Source organism: Eschrichtius robustus, chromosome 3 (assembly GCF_028021215.1).
Source record: "Eschrichtius robustus isolate mEscRob2 chromosome 3, mEscRob2.pri, whole genome shotgun sequence".
Taxonomy (NCBI): Eukaryota; Metazoa; Chordata; class Mammalia; order Artiodactyla; family Eschrichtiidae; genus Eschrichtius; species Eschrichtius robustus.
In genome coordinates this window covers 124,908,742-124,932,270 of record NC_090826.1, presented here as the reverse complement: position 1 = coordinate 124,932,270, position 23,529 = coordinate 124,908,742, and the positions used below count along the sequence as shown (strand labels likewise).

The 23,529-nt window shown below is 45.1% G+C and overlaps 1 protein-coding gene and 1 pseudogene across 1 annotated transcript in view; both read right to left on the bottom strand.

Moving 5' to 3' along the window:
• Positions 1–20,463, bottom strand: part of STYXL2 (serine/threonine/tyrosine interacting like 2) — a 31,121-nt gene extending 10,658 nt beyond the window's left edge. The window contains exons 1-2 of the mRNA XM_068538356.1: positions 20,354–20,463; positions 2,671–2,765 (exon numbers count right to left, since the gene is read on the bottom strand). Of these exons, the coding sequence (XP_068394457.1) occupies positions 2,671–2,765; positions 20,354–20,463 (205 nt within the window). The remainder of the gene's footprint in view (positions 1–2,670; positions 2,766–20,353) is intronic.
• Positions 13,580–15,767, bottom strand: LOC137761425 (dnaJ homolog subfamily C member 14 pseudogene; annotated as a pseudogene).
• Positions 20,464–23,529: the final 3,066 nt, after the last annotated feature.

Below are 23,529 nucleotides of genomic sequence, written 5' to 3'. Positions count from 1 at the left end.
TTATGCTAGGTCACCTTGTAATACACCTTTAATTTACTTATTTCGTGTATTGTCTGTTTCCCCCACTAGAGTGTGGGCGCCTGTGATCCTCAGCCTCCCAGCTCTCTGACAGGTGGCAAAAGTTTCCTATGAGCTCTGACGCCAGTCACAAAACAGCACTCGGGGCCTTTCTGACAACAGCCCAGAAAAGCTCAAGTTTCGAATGAATTCACATTCTATTCACCTGCCTCTCGAGTGAAACTTCTCCTCCTAATGTATTTGCTCCCAATTATCAAATTTGGAGGAAGGTAAGATCTTTCCTTTCTCTAAGAAGGTATACAAGAGAGCAAAACCTTTCCTTTCACTTTGTAGCCCAAAAGTACTGAGTAGAGAGAGGAAAAAAGAAGGTAAGTAGGAAAGGAGTGTCCTCTGTGTTGGCCATAACCTCTTGCTGGCACCACCTCTTTCCCACGTGGGTGAAGAGTGCAGCCACATTTGGCAATAGACACGGCCCCGCCCTTCACAGAATGAGCAGGTGTCTGTAAGCCGGGCTGCTCAAGTCTGCGGATCCAGGAGTCCTGGGTTCTGCCCAGGGCTGATGACTTCATTTCCCTAAAGCTTCCCTCTCCTCTCCACCCTCGCCTAAACCACCTGATGTGCACCCACATCCCTGCACAGGTCTCAGCTCTAAATGTTCTTTGATATCCGTTTCAAAAGCAGGAAGAAGAAAACCTCTGCAATCCCAGTGCTCTATTTTGCTTAAAAATAGATGAAGCGTTCCTATTTTCTCCACCACTCTTGGCTCTCCTGGGGTCTTACACGGCAAATGTAAAAGCCCCTCTCTTTCCCTCCCCTGACTTAGATATCTTTCCTCTACTACATGGAAAAAAACCCCCACAAAACTCCCCACTGCCTCATTAAAATATACAGCAATGTCTTCCTCGGCTATTTATATAGCAGGTTATTGTTTTGATTTCTTCCCCTTCCAATTTAAAAACAAATGTCCCAGCCCCTTATCCCCACTGGGAGCTCCTACTTTCCCTAGGTCTCTGCTGCACATTTCAGCCGCATCAATTCCTCCCATTTATTTCTACTCGCTGAGGCTTCATCAGAAGAGAGTAAAGCCCAGACATTTCTCCTTTGCACTCTGTCAGATGTGTGGCATATGCAGACTTTCCTGAAATTGGAGGGTTCTTCGACATCCATTTTTACTCCTCTAATCACTACTGAGTAGGGCAATGTTTTGAAGTATCACTTGGTACATTTTCCTTTTTTCTGTAATTTATTCTTTTTTTTCTTCCCCCACCATCCTTCAGCCACTCAGACTAATGAAACTTAGGCTTAATGCCTAGAAAGGCTTAGGATAAAAAAAAAGGCATTGCTCAGCTTCAGGTCACAATATAAATGCTGAAAGTCCCTAGCATCCCATAGACCTGAAAGCGAAGCTTTCAAAGAGAGGACACGGCTTTCTCACAACCCCTAAACCTGGACTTTTACTTATCAAGAGCCAAAGCCTGGAGGGATGTCCAGAGAGTGAAGCACAATGCGAGGGTGATGCAAGATGGAAGGTTAGGGAAATTCCCAACCACACGGGAGGGAAAAAGAACTTCCAGAGTTAGGGTGGTGCTGGGAGCAATTTAGAAAGAACTAGACTGGGATCAAGACACCTTGGCCTGGCTTGGAGCAAGGTAATAGTGACCCCAGGTAGGGTGATAAAAGAAAACAGAAAAAAGTAGTTACTTGAGAAGATGGGGCCTCCTAGGGTTCCCAGATCAACAAGCAACATCAGGTAAAATACCTCACTGCTCATGAGGTATTTTAAAATATCTCATTGCTCAGGAGATCCAGATGTCCTCAGGGACCCTGGTGGGGACACAAAGGGCCTAGGGACTAAGCAAGACCTGGGGTTACATGGAGAAGGAGTAGCATGTTTGGTTCTCATCACTAGGGAAGTGATCATGGCCACCAGCTGTGGATGCCAGATTAAGCCCAAAGGCCAGGTGGGCCCTGTGTAATGAACAGGACTGCCTTATCTCACCCCACCCATCCGGAGTGAGAGAGAAACCAAGCGCAAAGGGAGGAGAAAGGAGAGGAACGAAACTGTGAAAGATTATTTGCCCAAAATTGATTAGGAAAAAAAATCCATCCAATTGGAAGGAGTATCCTTGAATGAAATATAGTACGTTTTCTGCTCTAAATTTTTTTGTGTAAATATTAACATCTCTTGCCACCCCACCTTTCCTTACCTCCTCCCCATTCATATTTCAGTTTAAAAACCATCTTTAAGCACTAGTGGAAATGCAGATTTAAATCTAGACATCCCTTTGAACAGAACTCTCTGGATGCTCCTAGCCATTTCTTAGGCTCTCAGGTCTGCATCTCTAGCATAAGCCATCGCAGGGCCCCTGAGGTTAACTGAAAAACTGAATGAGGGGCCCTGGGGGCAGATTGGAGCTGCCTCCCAGTCTGTTGCCTAGAGAACTGTTCACACTGAGGCATAATAATTTCCACCTCTGTCCCATGAATGTTGATGAGGAGGGGTTGGAGGAACTGCCTTCTTTGGATCCGCTCCTCTTAATGTGATGGGAAGCACGTGAGAAGCACATTGACACCTTCCAATGGCCCCCTTCCGAGAGTCTCCAGATGGCCCTTGGACTCTCCCTCCTCCCACCCTGCGTCTGATGGCATCACCTTCATTGATGATCTGTTTAGCTGCAACAGCTGAGGAGAGGTGAATGGGCCCCATGAAAATGCTTTCTGTTTCTGCATCTGAGACCACTGAGTACCTAAAAGAGGAAGATATTCACATGAGATGACTCTGGGCAGCATCTGAATGGGAGGCAATCTGTTTAGATAAGAAACCTAGATCTGATTATAGCCACGAGTGGAAAACAATGAGATAAAGGGAATGCCTTCCTAAGTTTAGGGAACCTAAGCATGCAGAACGCTGGGTATGCTATGGCTTAGTCGCCTAAGTTTAGGGAACCTAAGCATGCAGAACGCTGGGTATGCTATGGCTTAGTCGCCTATTTATTCTTAGACCAGAGTTGGCACCTTGATGTTTAATGACATGGTAGCCTGGGTTGTGGAGGGAAGAGACTGGGGAGAACTCACGCTGATGTGGCGTCACTTTCTTTGTGTGTTCCTACCCTTGGATGTAGTGCTGCTCCTTTTTCTTTTCTTGTCCCTGCTCCTCTGTTATCAGTACTGTAGGATGTCCCTAACTGGGCTTCCACCAGGGTTCTGCTGGATTGGTGGACTGGGTAGGCTGCCACCATTCCTTCCAAGCCCCGTATCTTCTCCCTGCTTAAAGGGCATGCGCTGCTGATAATGAAGGGCTGACACAACACTGAGGGAAACATGAAGATGTGCTCAACTGCACAGTCCTGATTTTGAACACAAGAAATCCAGGATCAGCCTAAGCCCAGGGATGCAATAGAGTAATTTAGGTAAATGTCAATTTCCCGGAAAGAATTCAGCAGAGGTGTCCAAAGGGATCTTTGAGGAACACGGTAAATCAAGGGCAAAAACAAGGGTTAGGACCATACTACAGTGGTGGGTGCCTTCCTCCCCAGTGGGTTCTCCTCTTTTCCAGGTGTTGTGGTGAGCTTTGGGTCTTTTTTGCTTAGTCTTTCCTTTATGCCCAGAGAGGATTAAAAAATGGCAAGAGGACTTAATGGATACTATTTTCTTTTTTCCAAAAAATTCCATCATGCCCCATTCGTTTTATAGTCAACACTTCCCTGCACCTCATCCCCTATCAATCATTGATCTGTTTTCTTTCCCTATAGTATGGCCTTTTCCAGAAGGTTAAATACATGAAATAATACAGTAGTCTTTTGGATCTGGCTTATTTCACTTAGCAAAATGCATCTAAGAGTCATCTATTCTATTGCATGAGTCAATAATTTGTTCCTTCTTATTGCTGAATATTTCATTTCTTAGGCGCCTCAGGCTATTGCTGCCATCACTGTCACATTGCCCTGAGTTAAGGTTGTAAATTCCAGAGGAAAACATGATACACACACTGCTGATTTGGTAGTAGTTTGGATTCTGGTTTTCTTCCTCGATCTGCCTGAAACTGTTTACTGTTCAGAGTCCTCAAACAGCTGCTGTATCCTTCTGCCCAGGTTTTATAAGGGCAATCCATGGGAGAGTCTAGGTGGAAAGTGTGTTTGCCATCTTACCCAGAACTAGAAACTTGTCCATTATCGTTTTGCTTTTAAAAGTCGGAAGTCAATGTGTTTCCTGACCCTTGCAATTGACCTATTTTATCTCTGTGGAAACCTGTAGAATCTTCTTTGGTTTGCAGTGTTAAGAAATTTCCCAGTGATGTTCCTTGGTCTGTGTTCATCCACTGTGTTGGGTATGGATACCATTTTTTTTTCTTATAAATTTATTTATTTTATTTATTTTTGGCTGCGTTGGGTCTTCGTTGCCGCGCACGGGCTTTCTCCAGTTGCGGCGAGCAGGGGCTGCTCTTCGCCGTGGTGCGCGGGCTTCTCATCGCGGTGGCTTCTCTTGTTGCAGAGCACGGGCTCTAGGTGCGCGGGCTTCAGTAGTTGTGGCACGTGGGCTTCAGTAGTTGTGGCTCGCGGGCTCTAGAGCACAGGCTCAGTAGTTGTGGCGCACGGGCTTAGCTGCTCTGCGGCATGTGGGATCTTCCCGGACCAGGGCTCGAACCCGTGTCCCCTGCATTGGCAGGAGGATTCTTAACCACTGCGCCACCAGGGAAGTCCAGGATACCATTTTTTTAAAAAGATTTATTTTTTATGTGGACCATTTTTAAAGTCTTTATTGAATTTGTTACAATATTGCTTCTGTTTTATGTTCTGGTTTTTTGGCCACTAGGCATGTGGGGTCTTAGCTCCCTGACTGCAGGATCGAACCCACACCCCCTGCATTGGAAGGCAAAGTCTTAACCACTGGACCGCCAGGGAAGACCCTGGATACCATTTCTGAGTGCCTTTTATAAATTTAATCCTGACAAAACTCCCACAAAGTAGGTATTATTATTCCTGCTTTAAGGTGAGGAAACTGTGGCTCAGAGAGGTTAACAAAATTGCCCAAGGCAGTAAATAAGTGGCGGGGCTAAGTTGCAAAACTAGAGCAGTCCTGCTCTGAGTCCCGTCTTCTCTCCACACAATACACTGATACCATTCTGATTGGAAAGGGGAGGTGAGTTGGTTGGTGGAAGAAACCCCAGCTGGATCCCCGGGCCCAACATAGACTTTGACAGAAAAGTACTTAAAGAATACTTGTTGAAAGCATAGATGGATGGATGGATGGATTGGGTTGAGTTGAGCTGAGTCCAGCTGAACTGAATGGAGCTAACTTGGAATTAGATAAGTTTAGTTGATTGATCAGCAGAATAATTCCCTTGTAGTAGGCATCCACATCAGATTTCCCCCTTGGGAAAATGATGTGATCAGAGCCAGCAAGGCTATGAAAAAAGAAATGTCTTTGACAGAAAAAAGGAGTAGCCTATGACTCTAACCAGGACGTGGCTAGACCTGCCCATGCAGGTCAGCACAATGTTGTATCATCATTGGTAGTTCCTGAGGGATTTCCAAGAGCAGCTGTGTCAGATCATTCCCAATCTAGCCCAAGTAGACCAGAAGATGCATTTTCAAAAGCATGACCGGGGAGTGAGGGTGAATTAAGGGTGAGGTTTGTGAGATATTATCCTTGGATGCTAGAACTAGAGAGGTTTTTAGAGGTCTGGTGGCTTGGTAAAGGTAATAAAGAATAGAACACCTGGTTGGGGTGTACACAAGTTCTATAAAGGTACAGCTTAGGTAGTCTTATTTATCCCTGTACCTCCAGCATATGGAAGGTGAGTAATCAGGCAGGTTTTGATGACTGAGTGGAATGTGAGTGGACAGATGGGTATATGGATGAATAGATAGATGGCTGGATGAATGCACAGAATTCTAGGTACCAGGCAAGGTGTCCACATATCACCTTGGGGATCAAACTTGATGGTCTCCAAGGCCCTGCAGTCTCTGGCCCCTTTCTACTCTCCAGCCTCAGCTTGCACTGGCTTCCCTCGGGCTCACTCCTTTCCAGTACACTGGTCTTCTTTGGCTTCCCATCCCCACCAAGTTTCCTTTTGCCCAGGCACTTTGCAGAAGCCCATTTCCGCTGCCTGGATGGTCAGTCCTCCTCCTCCTCACCCATTGTTCAGATCTTAGTTCAATCATCATTTCTTTAGGGAAGTCTCCCTGATCTCCACCTCTCATTGCACCATATACCTTTCCTTTATGGCACTTCTGTTCGATGTAACTTTACATTTATTTATGAAATAATTTGATAAATTCTGTTTCCTATGCAAGACTATACCCTCTATGAGGCAGAGACCACACCTTCTTTATTAGACTCATTAAACCACATCTGTGGCAAAATAGTTTTTGGACTTTTAGGGTATTTTGTGAGCTGTTGGGTTCCCAGAACCTAGCTCAATGTCTGCTTAATAGATATTTTCTGATTCACTGACTGACTGAATTTGTCCTCAGTACAGTACCACATTTAAGGGAATGTGGCAGGTACACTAATTACAACACGACGGTATTTATCAGGTATTTGCTACTGGCTCATCATTTTACTGGGCTGCCAGTAGCAAACCCAGGAGAAAATCCAGGGTCCTGGCTATGTTCTGTCCATGCTCACTCTCTGCCCTTCTGAGGCAAAGATGTATACAATCTCAGAAGCCTATATTGGCAATTAGGAATTTTTTCTTATGGTAACCCCAGATCTTTGACACTCCTCGAATAGTGGTCTATGTCCACTTCCCTTGAATCTGAGTGGTCTCTGTGGCTGCTCTCACAATAGAATATGGTGGGAGTGACACAGCCAGTGTCTGAACCTGAGCCTTAAGGGCAGCTCCCTGCTTCTGGCTCTCAGTGTTCTCTCTTCGGAAGCCCTAAGCTGCCATATTAGAAGTCAGACGACACCAACAACCCCAAGGCCACCAAGCTGGAAAGGCTGTTGGTCAGCACTCCCTGCCAAGCTCCCAGCCAACAGTCAGCCATGTGGGTGAGCCTCTTAGAGCGTCATCCTTCACCCCTTGGGCCACTCCAGCTGACACTACGTGAAACACAGACAAGCTGCCCCGTCCTGTCCAAATTCCTACCTATAAAAAGGGGAGCAAAATAAAATTATTAAGTCATTACATTTTGGGGTAATTTGTTAGGCAGCAGTAGATGACAGCAGTAACACTATACCAAGTGAATTCTGAGCAAATGCTAAGGCACTCTTCTCCCTGATAGTAATACAGAACCTAGGAAATAATCAGTGACAGACCCCAATTTGTTGCAGTTGGAAGGTAACAACAAAATAATACCAATATGAAAGTAAGCCCCGACAATAGCGTTGGGATAGTGTCAGACCCTGGGGATATTCTGGGCCCAGGATTCAGGGTGGTCTCAGCTTTAAAATATCAACATTTCATAAAACTAGAGTCAGAGCCTTAAATTTTATATAAATGTGAGCCACATTTCCATTTCAACAATATTTATTAAGGGAGTTTTATTCTTTTATTTATTAATAATTAATATTATTTATATTATTATTAATAAAAATAATTATTTTGTTTCTTAAGGGTCATTTAAAAATGAGGTTTGGGGGGGAATCAAAACAAAACTCTGAAGGGGTAATTAACCAAGAACTTTCGTGTAACTATGGGGTTGATAAGGGCTTCCTCCTGGCATGGCCCCTCACTTCTCGCAGAGGTCGGTTTTCTTTGTTCCTCTGCAGGCCTCCAGGGCTCTCTGTTGGAGGAAGTTACAGGCACAGACTGAAAAGAGTTACAGAAGTCCTCAGCTGTCAGGTGTGCAGAAAGACCCGAGCCAGAAGTCAGCAGGTGGTGTCCCCTGGGATCCCCACCTGGTTCTGTCTTTCTGCGAGCCTTTGATCCTGCCATTTTCCCCAAATCACATCGACTTCAGATTGTGTGGATTTGGTTTCACATGACAAATACCGGGAACTGATAACCTGTCCTGAATATACCTAAACTCTGAGGCTGTAAGTTTGCTAGGGGAGAGAATATGAAATTAAAATCTGAAAATAAAAATGGTGGGGAAACATCCTTCCTCCTTGTTGGTGGTAAAGACTGAACTCCAGCTCATGGGTCAGTGAATCTGAGAAATCACATTTGAAGACCACCCAGTACACTTTTGAGAAGTTGGAGCTTTTAAGATTGAGAAAAGAGGGGCGGGGGTTAAGATCAGATGCCCTCCCCAATCCCACATTGCATCTGTTTTGGCTGCTGATGCAAAAATGCGAGCAACAGTAAACTCAGCTCGGCATCCTCCAGTGTTGAAGGTAGGATGTAAATTCTGAGCGCTTTTATGAGTTAACCTGTTATGAGAGGAGGAGATGTAAACCTGATAGTCCTAAGACTGTTTTGCCGGAGACATGGTTTACTGAGTCTAATATAGAAGGTGTGGGGATAGGACCTGAAAGGACCCGAATGGACAGCCATGTCCCAGCGGCGTTGAGAAGCTGCTCTTGTTTTCCACCGAGAAGCAGGATTGCAGAGAAAGAGAGGAGGCAGGAGGGTAAGATCTGGGCAAGTGGGCCTGTTTATATTTGCAAGGTCAGTGAGACAGTGGCCCTAGAGGTTTTGATTTATGACCGTGTCTGTGCTTCCACCTGCATGCCTGCGATGGAGTGTGATGACACACCGTGATTGGAAAGCAGAAAGGACTGGCTGTTCAAAAAGACCGGCAGGGAAAGAAAGGCTCTAGGATCGATATATACCTCATCATAAGATCAGGAAGCAGCAGCTAAAAAGCCTTGAGGGTGAATTGAAGAGAAACAATAAAGCAGAGTTTGATGGACTTCCTAACCAAGAGCAGAGACGGGGGCAGCTTTCTTTAAACCTGTGTTTTTCAAAATTGCAGACTGTGACCCATTAGTGTATCATAAAATCAATGGGTCATGCCTAGCATCTGGCAAAAAAAATAAAAAAGAAAAAAAAATAGAATAGAGAATAGCACCATCCATTGTAAAGATAGGTATAATTTTGTGAAACCTGTTAAAAGTTTACACATACCTATACGCGTATGCTCTGAGTAAACGGTATGTCCCACTGTGGACTGCAGTTGGCAAAGTTTGAAAGCCAGTTCTTTAAACCAGTTGCCAGGTTATCAAGACCCAGAATGGAGAGGAATTGGGGTCCTTCAACCCAGCCCCCCCTGACAGCCGATCACTTCCTTTCAATGAGTCCCTTGGAAATGAAATGGAGGCAGAGGCCCAGGATGGGGGTGTCTTTCTTGATTTGGCTTTTGCAAAAAAGGAACAGGTTTCTGAGCTTCAGTAAAAGTGACCACACAGGCAAAGTTCAGGCTCCAAGGAAGGAGAGAAGTCAGTAAAGCAAATCGATTTTTAGCAAGCTGCTTCCAGCAGGCTCCGTGAAAGAGCCAAGGCAGGAAAATTTTCATGGAAAAAGAAATATAAAAGAGAAAGGGTGTGTGGGAGGAGCCACTTTCCAAGGACACACAATGAGGACACACAGACCTGACGCTCCATGCCCCCATCTCCTGCCCCACTGCCACCACCAGGCACACAGACCTCGTGAGAAGAAAGGCAAGCGGAGCACAGCTAAGGATCTTTGCTGAAGGTGGAAGGGAAAATGCTGTCAAGAGAGGTGGCCTGCCCAGATCACCAAGGCGTTCTAAAACACTGCAGAGGCTTGAAAAGTTCAGATCTGAAGCCAGAGCAAGAAATGGATTTTTGACTTGGAAAAAAATAAAGGAAAACAGAAAAATATTCTTCAAATCAGAAAAAGAGAAGGATAAAGAAGTCTGATCCTTTATTTGGAGAGGAAGAGAAAACTGGTCATAGCTGAGGAGGAAGAGAAGAGGCAGAGGTAGGTTTCAGACCAGCTGCATGGGAGGGCTTGGGGGGCAGAAGCTTCCTATAAGGGAGGGGGGCCTGTCTTGAGGCTGGTTTGCATCACAGGCACACTGACACTTTAAACTGTGCTCATCTGGGTTACTGGGGAGGTCTGATGGAGGTTAAGTTGCCCCACTGGATAGGGGGTTTTACATTTTAATGTTAACTCATGAATTACCTCGGGAAATTTGCCTACTTGGGAGATGGATGAATCTGTAGCTGCAGGTTTTCCTCCAGAGAGAGTGACTCACAGCAGCTAGGTTTGAATTTAAGGTGTTTGAGGGCAGTGCCCAAGTCAGGCAAAAATGAAGACTTGACACCGCTATCCACTGGCTACACCCCTTTCTCAGGTTCTTAATTCACCCTAGGATGAGATTTACAGATGACGCTGGAAATGTTACGACTCCCTGCCAGGACAGCAAACACACTTCATCCCCTGACTAACTCTGGTTGATTGACAGTGGCTGTTTGTAGCACTGGGTGGACTTTTGCAAGGCCCTGTCCTGGTTCCACAGAAAAGAATACAGTTATATTGCCCCAGGGCTGGGTCTAAAGTTATAGTGAGTTGAATGGTGGCCCTGCCAAAGGTATGTCTCCCAGAACCTGTGAATGCAAGCTTACTTGGAAAAAGGATATTTGCAGATGTAATTAAGTCAAGGACCTTGAGAAGAGATAATCGTGGATAGACCATAAATCCAGTGCCAAATGTCACTGCAAAAAGACACAAGAGGAAACAGAGAAGAGATGGCCACATGAAGACAGAGGCAGAGGTTGGTGTTACGCCGTCACAAGCCAAGAAACTCCCAGAGCCAATAGAAGCTGAGACACAAGGACAGAGTCTTCCCTGGAGCCTTTGGAGGGAGGGCGTCCCTGCCAACACCTGGATCTCAGACTTCTGGCCTCCAAAACTGCAAAAGAATATATTTCTATTGTTTTTAAGCCACTCAATTTGTGCTAATTTGCTACCGTAGCCCTAAGAAACTAGCACTGAGAGTCTGCTGGTGGGATATTTGCTGACTCAGGGCATAATTGAATTTTAAAAAGGCTCAAGCCTTTAGCTAAAGAGATAAAACAAGAAGGATGGAATTTCAGGCACTTATTAAGTACAGGGAGGACTGTTCAGACTTGGGTAATGATCGGTTGCTCAGAATACAGTATTTGCTTGTGGCAGAATTAGAGAAACATGATGTTTTAACTACAGTGTGTGGGACTCTGGTGAAATAAAAATTTCTTGATGAGTTACCGAAAAAAAATCGTTGTCAAATATCTTTCTCTGGAAGGAAAAGGGAAGAGAGTCACCATTTATCAAATACCTAATATGCCTATATATATGTTATATTGTAATAATGTATGTTATATATTTTATGTAATATATATTATAAATAATATATGTTATCTTATATTGTTTTATTTCTACTACTGGGTAAAACTGGTATTCCAATTTTATGACTAACTTATGTAAGCTCTCATGGCTAGTAAGTGGGAGAGCAGAGCTGACCTTAATTTTGGCCTCAATTACACCATTTACCTTCTTCCCACGTCACATCACCATACTGCCTCCTAGAAGAGAGTTCTATTTCTCTTTTCATACCTTTAAAAAACCCCACAGCTTTATTTGAGGTATAATTGTTATACATGCAGCACATATTTAAAATACGCAGATTGGTAAGGTTTGACAGAAGTATCCACCTGTGAAACCATCACCACAATCAAGATTGTGATAGCCATCATCCCCCCAGAGTTTCCTCATGTCCCTTTGTGAGCCCTCCCTCTACCCCCTCCCTGCCTTGTACTCCTTAGGCAACCGCTGATCTGCTTTCTGTCACTACAGAGATTCGTTTGCATTTTCTAGAATTTTCTGTAAATTGAATCATATGTACTCTTTTTTGTCTGAGTGCTTTCACTGAGCGTAATTATTTTGAGATTCATCCATGTTGTTGTATGAATCAATAATTCATTCCTTTTTACTGCTGAATAGTATTCCAGTGAGTAAATACACCACAGTATATTTATCCATTCACTTGTTCATGGACATTTGGGTTGTTTCAGGCTATTACAAATGAAGCTGCTATGAACATTCATGTACAAGTCTTTGTATGGACATAGGCTTTAATTTCTCTTGGGTAAATACCTAGGAGTAGAATGACTGAATCATATAGATATAGGTGTGTGTTTAGGGAGCTGTATGTTTAACTATTAAAGAAACTAACCGTTTATAAAATGGTTGTACCATTTTACATTCCCACCAGCAGTGGGATTGTTCCAAGTCCTCCACATTCTCACCAATGTTTGATATGGTCAGTGTTTTTAATTTTACATATTCTAATACGTATGTATGTAATGGTACCTCACGGTGGTTTTCATTTGCATTTCCGTAATGACAAAGACTTTTGAGCATCTTTTCATGTGTTTATTTGCCTTCCATGTGTCTTCTTTGGTGAAGTATCTGTTCAAATCTTTTGTCCATTTTTAAATTGAGTTGTTTCTTTTTTATTGGGTTTTGAGATTTTTTTTTTAAATGTATATTTTGGATACTAGTTCTTGATCAGATATGTGATTTGCAATTTTTTTCTCCCAGCCTGTGGGTTATCTTTTCATTTTTAAAGGTACTGTAGACTCAATCATCTGGGCTGGCTTAAGCCTGGTGCTGTGTAATGCAGTGGGATTGATTGGATGATGACTCAAAAGTCAATGCAGCTGTTTATGCCTCAGATTTTATGATAATTGCAGGAAGGGATAGTCCATGAAGTGTTACTGTGTGTTTGCCTTCCTTAAAAATTTCTGAAAAGGGCTAGCCAATTTGGGATCAGCTTCTAAAAACCAGTTGCTAAGGAGTATACTGTACACAAACCGTGAAGGACATCAAAACCGATAGGATTCAGGAAGAGTCACTGGGAACCCAGAGAAAATTTGATCTGTATGTGGGACCATGCTTTTAGGGAGCTCAGCATGTAAGTGGGGCTTTCAGGTTGAGCCTGTCTTTGTCTAGGAAGGGAACTGGCAGCTGGAAGGGCTAAGGACTGAATGCTGTTAGAAAGTCTCTATTAATAAATGCTTTGGTTCTTTGGCAGGCTCACTTTACATGCAACTCTGACACCAGCAGAATTGGTCTTCCCTGCAGTGACCCGCCTTCCACCTTCACAGCCAGCTCTCACTCACTGATTGCCCTCCCCAACCAATAATCTGCGCAGCTCAATCACATCGAAGTGATAGACACTTAATAAAATGCCTATTCCCTAGGGCAGTATTCAAATATATATACCAGACTTTATTTATCTAGCCTACTGTTAATTGGACAGTTTATCATGTTGTTTAAACATTCTATATTCTTTTTTTTCTTTTTTAAAGAGGGGGGAAAGTGTCATCTGCTGTAGTAGCAAAAGACAAGACAAAGGCATACAGACCCCAGGGAAATGCCCAGTTTCCACACTACTATGGGAGAGATCATCCAGCACAGGTCCAGGCCCTAGGTTCTTTGTTCTAGCCACCCCCTATTTCTTTGGTATTGTCAGAAGAGAAGATTCAGTTCCCGGGTGCTGGTAGAAGAGGGAGAGTGGTTCCAGAGCTTCCTATAAGTACTGAGTGAACAATTTGAGCTTAAAATTTTCCCTTTTTTAAACATTTAAAAATAAATCAAACTCCATCATGTGCTGTACACAGCCCTTTTGACTCCCTGACATTGATTTGTGGAAAGAGGGGGGTGTCAGCGCTGGAAGGGCCTCCTGACTTTCTCCCGCCACTTAGGTTTGGCTTCTCCCTTGGGTACTGTGCTGTTGGGCTTGGAGGCTGCAGTGGCACCAGGGCCCGGCTGAGGAGCTGCAAAGAAGTTCCCGTTGGACATCTGGCCTGGGGGTACTTGAAAGATCCGGCTCAAGAAATCCTGAAGGTCAGCAGGAGGGGCATCTGGGGTAGCTCTCTGCCTCCCACTGGTGCCTGGCATCCATGAACCAAATGAGATGTGGTAGGGGACTCTGCGTGTATCTGGGGAGATTCCCACAAGCTGGCATCCCGCCCACTCTGTGATGTCATACACCTTTCCATCCATCAGAGCAAAGTAGGTGATCTTGAGGTCCAGCATGCTTGACTCTGCCCAAAAGTCTCCTTCCTCAGCAGGATGCAGCCTATTACTACTCAGCACAGTATCTGGCACTCTCAGGTTCCCGGCCCATTTCAAACCTCCTATGCTTTCCCTGGCATCGGCTGCACATCATAGTATTCATTGCTTCTTTGAGGTCATCCTGCAGCTTGGACAGAAACTCATTCACTGACCGGCTCAGCTCATTCTCTGCCATTTGCTTCATCTCATATTCCTTCGGTCTTTCAGGGCTGCTGACAATGTCCCAAGCTGCCCGCAAAACCTTGAAGGCCTCCTCAGCCCGGGGGTGATTATTTTTGTCAGGATGAACCATCACTGCCGGCTGCCTATAGGCCTTCTTCAGTTCAACATCTGATGCTGTGACTTCAACCCCCACCACATGAAAAGGGTTTAGCTCATCCTCAGGAACCCCAGCCATGGTCAACAGTCGAGCCACTTCCTCTTCAGGCTGGCAGTAGTGACCACTTGCTACAGGTGCATTCCCCTGCCTATTGGTCCTCTGCTTGACCCAAGGCAACTCCAGCCAACCCCAGCTGAACTATTCTTACCAGCTGTGCTGCCACGGCCTGCTCTCTCTCAGCAGAATCAGGCACTGCTGCCAGGTGGGAGAAGCCAGCCAAGAGAAGAGCCAGGTGGCTTTACCCCTCCAGCCTAACTGGTCACTCAGTCCTACCAGAAACCACCGACCCAACTGTAGACAGCCCAACAAAAGGGCCAGAGCCAGGAGCAGCAAAGCACCCAGTAGCCTAAGAAAACGGGTGAACAGCCCTGCCCCATAGCAAAACCCTTGACTCAGAAACTGGAACATCACCTGGGCCTCGACCCCCAGCCGCCCTGCCCATACTCCCACCCAGACCCAAAAAAGGTCCAGATCACTGCCTTTCAGCTGCCTGCAGCACAGATGAGATGGGCACAAGTTTCCATATAGTCCCCACTAATACCAGCAGGTCGATCAGCCACCAGAAGCCTGCCTGTCCAAGCTGACACAGCTTCTCTGCCCCCCACAATTCCAGTCCTCTGTGCTAATCTGCCTGACTCCATTTCTGACCCAGCCGATGTCGACCAGGGGATCTGGGATCTCTGCGTCCACCCTCCCGAGTATCCTCCTTGGCTGGAACGCGGTGCTGTTGTCTCTGGGGTGCAGGTTTCTTCCCACTGGGCACACGTGAAAATTCACTGGGAAACTTAAGAGGTTCCTCCTCATCATATTCCTCTTCCAACTCTTGGTCTTCCCCCAAAGCTGGAGAGGTACAATGGTGGCAAAAGTTGCTAGAAGAGCTATCTCCTCCCTCAGAGTAAGGCCCTTCAGGGATTCCAGGGGTTCCCTGGCAGTTACAAGCAGGTGGAATGGAAAGAAAAGAAGGGTTCCCATCCTCCTGGTACCCAGCCTCATTCTCTCTGGAGAGTTCCTGGTCCACTCCTGACTCTTCTGAAGATGCCTCACTCTGATCAGGGTCCTCTCCATCCCTATGGGGTCCTGGACCCCTTGGAGGGCCGTGGCTTGCATCTGACCAGTGGGCTGGATTTGGGGGCTGTGTGTACTTAGGACTAGAGTGCTCTGTGAGGCAGTGGGTACCATTAGGAGCAGGCCCAGCCGAGTCCCTGAGTCCTGAGAATGAAAGTATTTCAGGGTCCACAGAGGGTCCTAAAGTCCTGAGGGAGGCACCACCACCGTGGTGGGCTCCACACAACCCTCCTTCTCCTGGGTGCTTCTGGGCCATGACCCCAGGGCTTCCTGAGGATTTTAGGTCACAGCCATCATGGTAAGTTCTGATGCCGAAGAGTGGCGGTAACTCTTCCCCCCTCGAGCAGCTGGGCCGAGGGCCAGGGGGAATACACGAGCAGCTCCCCCGGCTCCACCTCCCGTTCACTCTCTCTAAGCATTCTATATTCTTAATGACTGTTAGCTGCTAAAACATTCTAGTATTAGTACTTCTCTTCTGGTGCACATATGTACTTACTTCTGTTAAGTATGTATCAGGAGTGAGCCTGCTGGGTCATAGGACAAGCATGTGTTTAGATACTATGAAATAGTTTTCCAAATGGTTATACTAATTTACACTCCTACCATCAATGAACAGGAGAGTCCTGATTGTTTCACATCCTCATTAATGTTTGCTGTTGTTGGTCTTTAAAGTTTAGGCAGTCTGACAAGTATGGAGTCGTATTGAATTGTGGTTTTAATTTGAATTTCTGTTATCCATATATCTCAATATATCCCATCCAACTTGCTCTCTTTAGAGTGTCACCTCGATATTTCTCTAATAGAGTGGTGGAGCCTATGCTGCCTCCTTTTGAACTTTTGTGGTCCTTCACATGACTTCTAAAGCTAGGTCATGAAAATCAATGCACTTCCGTCCTGCTCTCTTGGATGCAAACTCTTGGAATTTCTATTGTATATTTTTGTTTTTAGTGATTTCTAGCTTAATTCTGCAAAGGTCAGAAAACACGTTTTGTATGATTTCAAGCATTAAAAATTTGTTGATATATGTATGGCCCAGGGCATGATCTTTTTGGTAAAAATTCCATGTGCACATGATAAGAATCTATATCCTGCATTTGCTGGGTACATGTTCTATAAATGCCAATTAGGTTAATTTTGTTTATTGTTTTGTTTACATATCTTATATTCTTGATGATTTTTTTGCCTCATTTTATCAGTTGCTGAGGTTGTGTTTTTAAAAATGTATATTTGACTAAGACTGTGAATTCTAATTTTTTCTTCAGTTCTGTCAATTTTTTGCTTTATGTATTTTGAGGCTACTTTATCAGATCATAGAAATTTAAAATGAATATATCTATTATATGGTGAATTGAACCTTAAGTTATTAGGAAACATCCCTCTTTGTCCCCAGTAATGCTTACTCTAAAGTTTTCTTTGTCTTATATCAATAAATCACTTCACTGGCTTGCTTTCCATTAGTGTTTGTGATTATGGTGGCTGATACTTTCCAAAGTTGGCCACAATGTATCCCATCCCACGTGCTCTTTTTACTCTGTGACCTTGATACTCCTTCAGTGGAATGGTGGAGCCTATGTTGCCTCCTTTTGAACCTTTGTGGTCCTTCATGTGACTTCTGAGGCTGGATCATGAAAATCAATGCACTTCTGTCCTGTTTTCTTGGAATTTAGCTCCCAGGCTCTGAGAAAGCCCACGCTGGCCCACACGGAGAGATCATATGGAAAGACCATGTTAGGTGTTCAGGCCAGTTGCCTATGTGAGGTCCTGACATGAAGTGCCAAGTATATGAGGATGTCTCTATGACACCAGTCCCCAGCTGCTGAGTCACCCCCAGCCTTAAAGTCACCCCCAGTCTCCAAGTCTTTCCAGCTGAGGCCCCAGACATCTTGAAGCAAACAAGCCACACTACTGTGCCTTGTCCAGGTTCCAGATTGTGAACATAATAAAATGGTTGTTTTATGCCACTAAGTTTTGAAGTTATGAGCAATAGTAACCAGAACAGTGTAGTATAAGTTTTCTATCCTTTGTTAACCTTTGTACAACTTTATTTTTTAAGGTGTATCTCTTGTAAAAAGTGTGTAGGCTTGTAAAAAAATTGTCTGACAATTTTTTTCTTTTAATTGCAGTAGTAAGTCTATTTATGCTTAATGTAATTACTTATATATTTGGGGTTAAATCTTCCATCCTTCTATTTTCTTATTATTTGTTATTCTTTTTCTATATTATTTTTTCTCTCCTCTCTTGACTTCTTTTGGATTGATTATATTTTATTATTGCATCCACCCCTCATTAGCTGGTTGGCTATACATTCTAAATAACTTTTAACAATTATACTAGAAATTACAAATGCATCCTGAACTTCCCTCTCAAATGTAAAGTTTCAGATAATCTCTCAAGATACCTGTCATTAAGCTGAGAGTGAAACATGTAAGACAAGAAAGCAAAGAAAATAAATTAGGATTGAAGATTACATCTATGGGAAAGAACTATGGGTGTGGTTTCTGGCACATGGAGTTGTCTGGTCTCTGTAGATCAGAAACCAATTAAGTTTTTGAAGAGATCACATTTTCCAAGAAACCATGAGACTTAAAAAGCCTTTGGAAAAAAAAAAAAAAAAAAAAAAAGGCCTGTGGGTGGTATAAACCTTAAAACAGCCCTTGGACCCCCAAGTTTCCATAAGCAGGACAAGCCTGTAAAAGCTATACAGCCTTCAAGGAAGACACCCTCTCCAACCTCGCTTCAGATGTGGCTGTGGAGAATAACAGACAAGGAAAAAGCCTCAGGGGATGAAGCTGGAAGCTCCAGAGAACAGCAGACAAAGGAAATCCACCCCAAGGGTCACATCAAAGTCACCGCTAGGAGGTCTCCCCACTTCTGGGGCAAAGACGCTCAACAGGCTCATTAATTATATGGACTGATGGCTGCTGTTATCTCCCACGCCTCCTTTTATCCTATGGGAGTTCTGTTTTTGTTTCTTTGCAGTTATCCTGGTCAGACCATGAGGAGCTGCATTCAGCCCTGAGGGGGAGGAGGCATGCCCTCCAGAGAACCTAGCCTTTGAACTTTGCAGCAGTTGGTAAATGGGATTTGGGGCTGTCTCCCTGGGGAGACAATAAGTGTGCTCTATGAGTGGGATTAAAGGAAACACGAATATTAACTGCCTAGAGGGGTTACTGGGGCTGCGACTGCTGTGTGTTCACAAACCCACTTCTTTTCCCTGGGCTCATGGACCTCATTTCCCATCCTCCTTTACAAGAAAGCATGGCCTTGCTGAGGTCCAGCCAATGGAATACGAGCGGAAGCAAAATGGCCGTTTTCAGGCCTGGCCCGTAAAAACCTCCTGAGAGATTCTTCGTGCCCTTCCCCATTTTGTCTTGTTGCTGACGAACACAGCGACTTTAGAAGTCGGGCCTTAAAATGGAGGATCTACAAGATAGAAGGAGCCTCAGTTCCTGAATCACTGCTCAGGTACCTGTTCTGAAATGTATTTGAGTGAGAAAGAAATGTCCATTTGCTATTACAGCTGGCATTACCCTAACTACTACATGAAGCCATCGTCTACCCTGACTCACTGCACGCTACCTCTGCCTTGTCTGGGAGTGTAGAGAGGGAAAGGCTACATTTTAAATCTCTCAATCCTAACAGTTTTTCTAAGTAGAACATAAGGCTCAATTTTAAAGTAAAAGTCCCCAAGCTCCATTTGGACAAAGTGCCTTGGCCCCTGGATGATGAGCAGCTGCCTTTGCTCCCATTTCACTCCAAAGGGGAAGCCTGTTTGAGCCCTGAGAAGCAGGAGCCAGCAAGACCCCAGGAGACATGAGGAAAAGGAAAGTCAAGCAGAATCAGAGGTACTCTAATATAAAGTTACCTTGACATATTCTGAGTCTTTCCTTCCCTTTTTCTAGGTAAGGAGGCATAGACTCAAGAATTAAAGTGGTTCTTCACATAAATTTGGTGACAGAGCTAAGATTAGAAGTCAGATCCCCTACTATTATTTATGGCAGAAGAGAAAGGATAGGCATATACACTACTGCTTTAGCAGGCAATTAAGCATTTCTTTGATGCCTTATGATTTTTCTTAAAATTTTACACAAATTTTTCATTCTACGTCATCATATATCCTCAATGATTTTATGTAAAAGAAACTTTAAAATTACTTGTCACAAAATAAAAAAGACCCTCCAGGAAGATGCATGTGGTCATCTACCACTGGGCACACTGCCACTTACCCCCAGGCATGCACAAATCCCAGTTTGAAAGACACAGCTTGATCACAGATACAAAATCATCTTAGTACTAGGATCTAATGTCTTAGGGTCCTCTTCCTGTCCTGATGCGTTCTCTTATCTATGATCTATGGTCTAGCCTTCCCTGGTGGTCCAGTGGTTAAGACTCCATGCATGGGTTCGATCCCTGGTTGGGGAACTAAGAACCCACATGCCGCAAACAAACAAACAAACAAAAAACAGAAAAAGTAAAGCAACTGTGATCTGTGGTCTATCATCCCCATTTCCAACCTCAGTTCTAGGAACTCAAGCACTATCATCCAGGGAGAACTGCCAGACTCCTACTCATCCTTTGAGGTTCAAGTCCAGCATCATCTCCTCCAGGAAGCCTCCTATGACAATTCCAAGCCCAGGTGTTCCTTTTCCTGCCCGCCCCCCCCCACTCACCCCCACCCCACCACTAGACCCTAGGCATGCTAATCCTAGCACTTACCATGCCATGTTGCAGTGTGGTTGTGTGCATGTTTGCTTCCTCCAGAGAGTAAGACACATAAAAAATACTCAACAATGTTTGCTGAATGAGTGAATTTAAGGTGGTGGCTGCAGGCTCCCTGGGGCCCACTTGTCATCATGCTCCCTAGCCCACTCCCGCCGTGGTTGGAGGGGTGCAGAACTCAGCAAGTGCACACTTACTGGCTGGGGGAGGGGCTCCGGAGGTACCGAGCCTGCACGGCTCTCACATTGGCTTCATCCTCTTCACCTGGCACTACCTGCTCCTCTTCTGGGTCCCCACTTGTTGCCATGACAGCCTGTCAGCCTCTGTAGGTTTGGCATGAAAAGGGCAGTTAGAAAACCTGATTCTGGAGGTTTTGTTGGGGGAAAGGGTGTGTCAGTGATGTCACCTCAGTGGAACTAGGAATGGGAAAGTCACCACGTGTTAATAGCCTGGTGGGGAAATCACTCATGAGGAAAACCCAGTCAGACTTGATCCAGCTACTGTTATCAGGACACCAAGATGCACACCCCGGCCGGCCGTGTAAACAGCCCACCTTGGAGTCGCAAGATTTAAGAATTGACAACTTGGCTCCTTCCACAGATGCCAGCAAGAAAGCAGTGAGGGGAACCAGAAATTTGCCTCTCTCTCTCCCTCTCTCTCTCATACAAACACACACACACACACACACACACACACACACACACACACACACCTTTTGTCTTTACCGGGAAGATGCCTTCTTCAGCGTCTCTAACCAAGGTCACAGGAGCCACTACCTTTGGCTCAGGCGCCATCCCACAGCCTATTAAGGAATATGAGATCCCCCAGGAGCTGGTCCCAGACATGGCTGGGCCCTGACACTCAGGGCAGAGCTGCTGCCCCTTTGTTTGTAAGTCCTGGGCTCACAGGACAAAATGAAGGGAGAGGCACACTCACCGCTGATCTGCCTGTGTCTCCACACCACGGGGCAGCCACTCAAGGGCTGAGGGAACCAGACGAAATGGCCAGGAGCTCCGACCAGTGAGAGGGACCGACCTCCCCTCTCCAGTGTTCCTTCTCTGAGGGGCAGGACAGCTGTTCACAGGAAACCCTAGCTAGCTTCTAAATTTAGCCTCTGGTCCCACAGCCTGGCAGATCTCTGGGAGGAAGGAATGCAGGCTCAGGACCCAGACCCGAAAGCAGGCCCCACTTAACTCTTTCCCTCCTGGCTGATTTTCTGGACACTGACACTGAACAGCAGAGTTGGGAGAGGTTCATTCTTCGTAGACAGAGAGGCCTAAAGAAAAAGTTTGATTTGGGCTCTCTCTCCATACCTTCCAGCCTGGGGCTGCTATTCAAAGTGCTTCATGAAGATAATCTAAAGCCAAAGATCTAAGAGAATAAAATAAATTGTACTATAACCCCATGTCAGCACAGAAGGGGTTGGAAAAAAAATACCAGGTATATGGAATGGGGAGGGTCTTCTGATAGATGTTGGGAGAGCATCGTGGTGAGACTATAGGGTAGTCATTTCTTGGGACCAGGGCTCCATTTCTTTGGACAGAGATGACTCTGGATACTGAACTGGACAGTTGTGCACCCCTTCCACAACCTCTGCCCCACATTCACCTCCCATGGTGATGGTCAACTGGCAACCCTGGGTGATATAAACTTTCCATGAGCTTCGTAAACTTCAAATGTGCTCATAACCCACCCTACTCCACTACACCAATTCCCACCATCATTATGATCAAAGCAAAGTCCAATAACCCAGTAGTTCACTCCCTCACCCCGCACATTCTATAATGACCCCATTCCTCCATCCATCCATTCACCCATTTGTCTGCCCATTCACAAATACCCACTGATATCTATTATGCATCAGGCTCTATACTTGATCAAAGTAAGACACACAATTACAGGCTTAAAATGGTGCTTCTTCCCAGCTAGGTGGAACAATGCTTGGTGCAATAACAATTGGCTGAATAAATGAGTGAGCTCACAGTTTATTAGGAGGAATGAGACACAGACCAAAAATAACTCAAGCAGAAGGCAGAATGTAGTTAGTTAGTATCCCAAGAGAGATCCAGAGTGCTGTGTGAGTTCAAAGGCGGGAGAGAGCCCTTCTGGCTGAAGAAGTCAGGAAAGGCTTCATGAAAGAACAGATAATATATGAGCTGCCCTTTAAAGCACATGTTGGATTACAACAGCAGATATGGTGGGGGGAAGGAATTCCAGAGGGATTGGCATGGAAAAAGTTTTGGGGTAGCAAAAATTAGTTTCATATAGTGGTTAGAGCTTTGAAGAAAGAAAACAGGGTTGTGTGCAGAAACTTGGCAAAGCTGGGATGGGGGCTCCTTTGGATAGAGTGGTCCAGGAAGGCATCTCTGAGGAGGCACATGGCATCACCAATGGCCAAACACCTGTCCTGGGCGTCAAATAGGGCCTCAGTGAGTGTCTGTTGAAGGATGGAAGAATGACCACAACTGAGTAACCATGGGAGTTCAATTCACCTCCAGACTTCAAGGTTCCATGAAGATGAAAGGTGGTATGAGAAAGAGGTGAGATGAAGGAGGGAGGGATGGAGAGTGGATGGGAATGGGGCAGAGGACTGAAGGGTGGCATCAGTCAGGGCGAGGCTTAAGATGACAGACCCCCAGCATAGGGAAGAAGAAGGTGGGTGGGAGGTGGAGGAAAGATGGAGGGCCAACACACCTAAGAGAGGCAGCAGATAAAGAGGGGACCACATAGGAGGAGAGAGGACAGAGGGCTTCCGTCTTCTTTATACCCTTTAAACCCTTACTCACCACCCCGGAACTCACAGAGGGTGACATCTGGGTCCCTAGCCTGGTGGACTAGAAATCAGAAAACCACTTCTTAGCTGTGTGACCTTGGAGAATCCATTTAACTTCTTTGAGACTTAGAAGCCTGTTTGTAAAATAGAGAATCGTAATACTCATTTTGTTCTGATCACCCAGGTCTAAGGTGGAACCCCTTCCACTGCCCCAATTTCATTATCTATGTCATTTCCCAGGTCATTCTCCCCATAGCCCTGGCACTCTTTAAGTAGGGTGACCTGCCATCACAGTTTGCCTGGGATGGAGACATTCCTGGGACATAGGACCTTCTGTTTTAAAACTGGGAGAGTTCCAAGCAAACTGAGACCAACTGGTCACTGTATTTCTGACTATCTTGGTTGCTTGTATACTATCTTCCTCCCTGACCAGATTAGTAGTTCTCTGGGGGTAGAGATTTCCAGTCTTCCTCATGACTGTGTCTCTAGCGTGGTTGTGGGGTGGTGGTGAGGTAGACCAGGAAGGGAAGTAGATTAACAGATCGTATTATGCCTCGAAGTATTTCAGCAATTGTGACTAACACCCTTCTTTTATTGGCT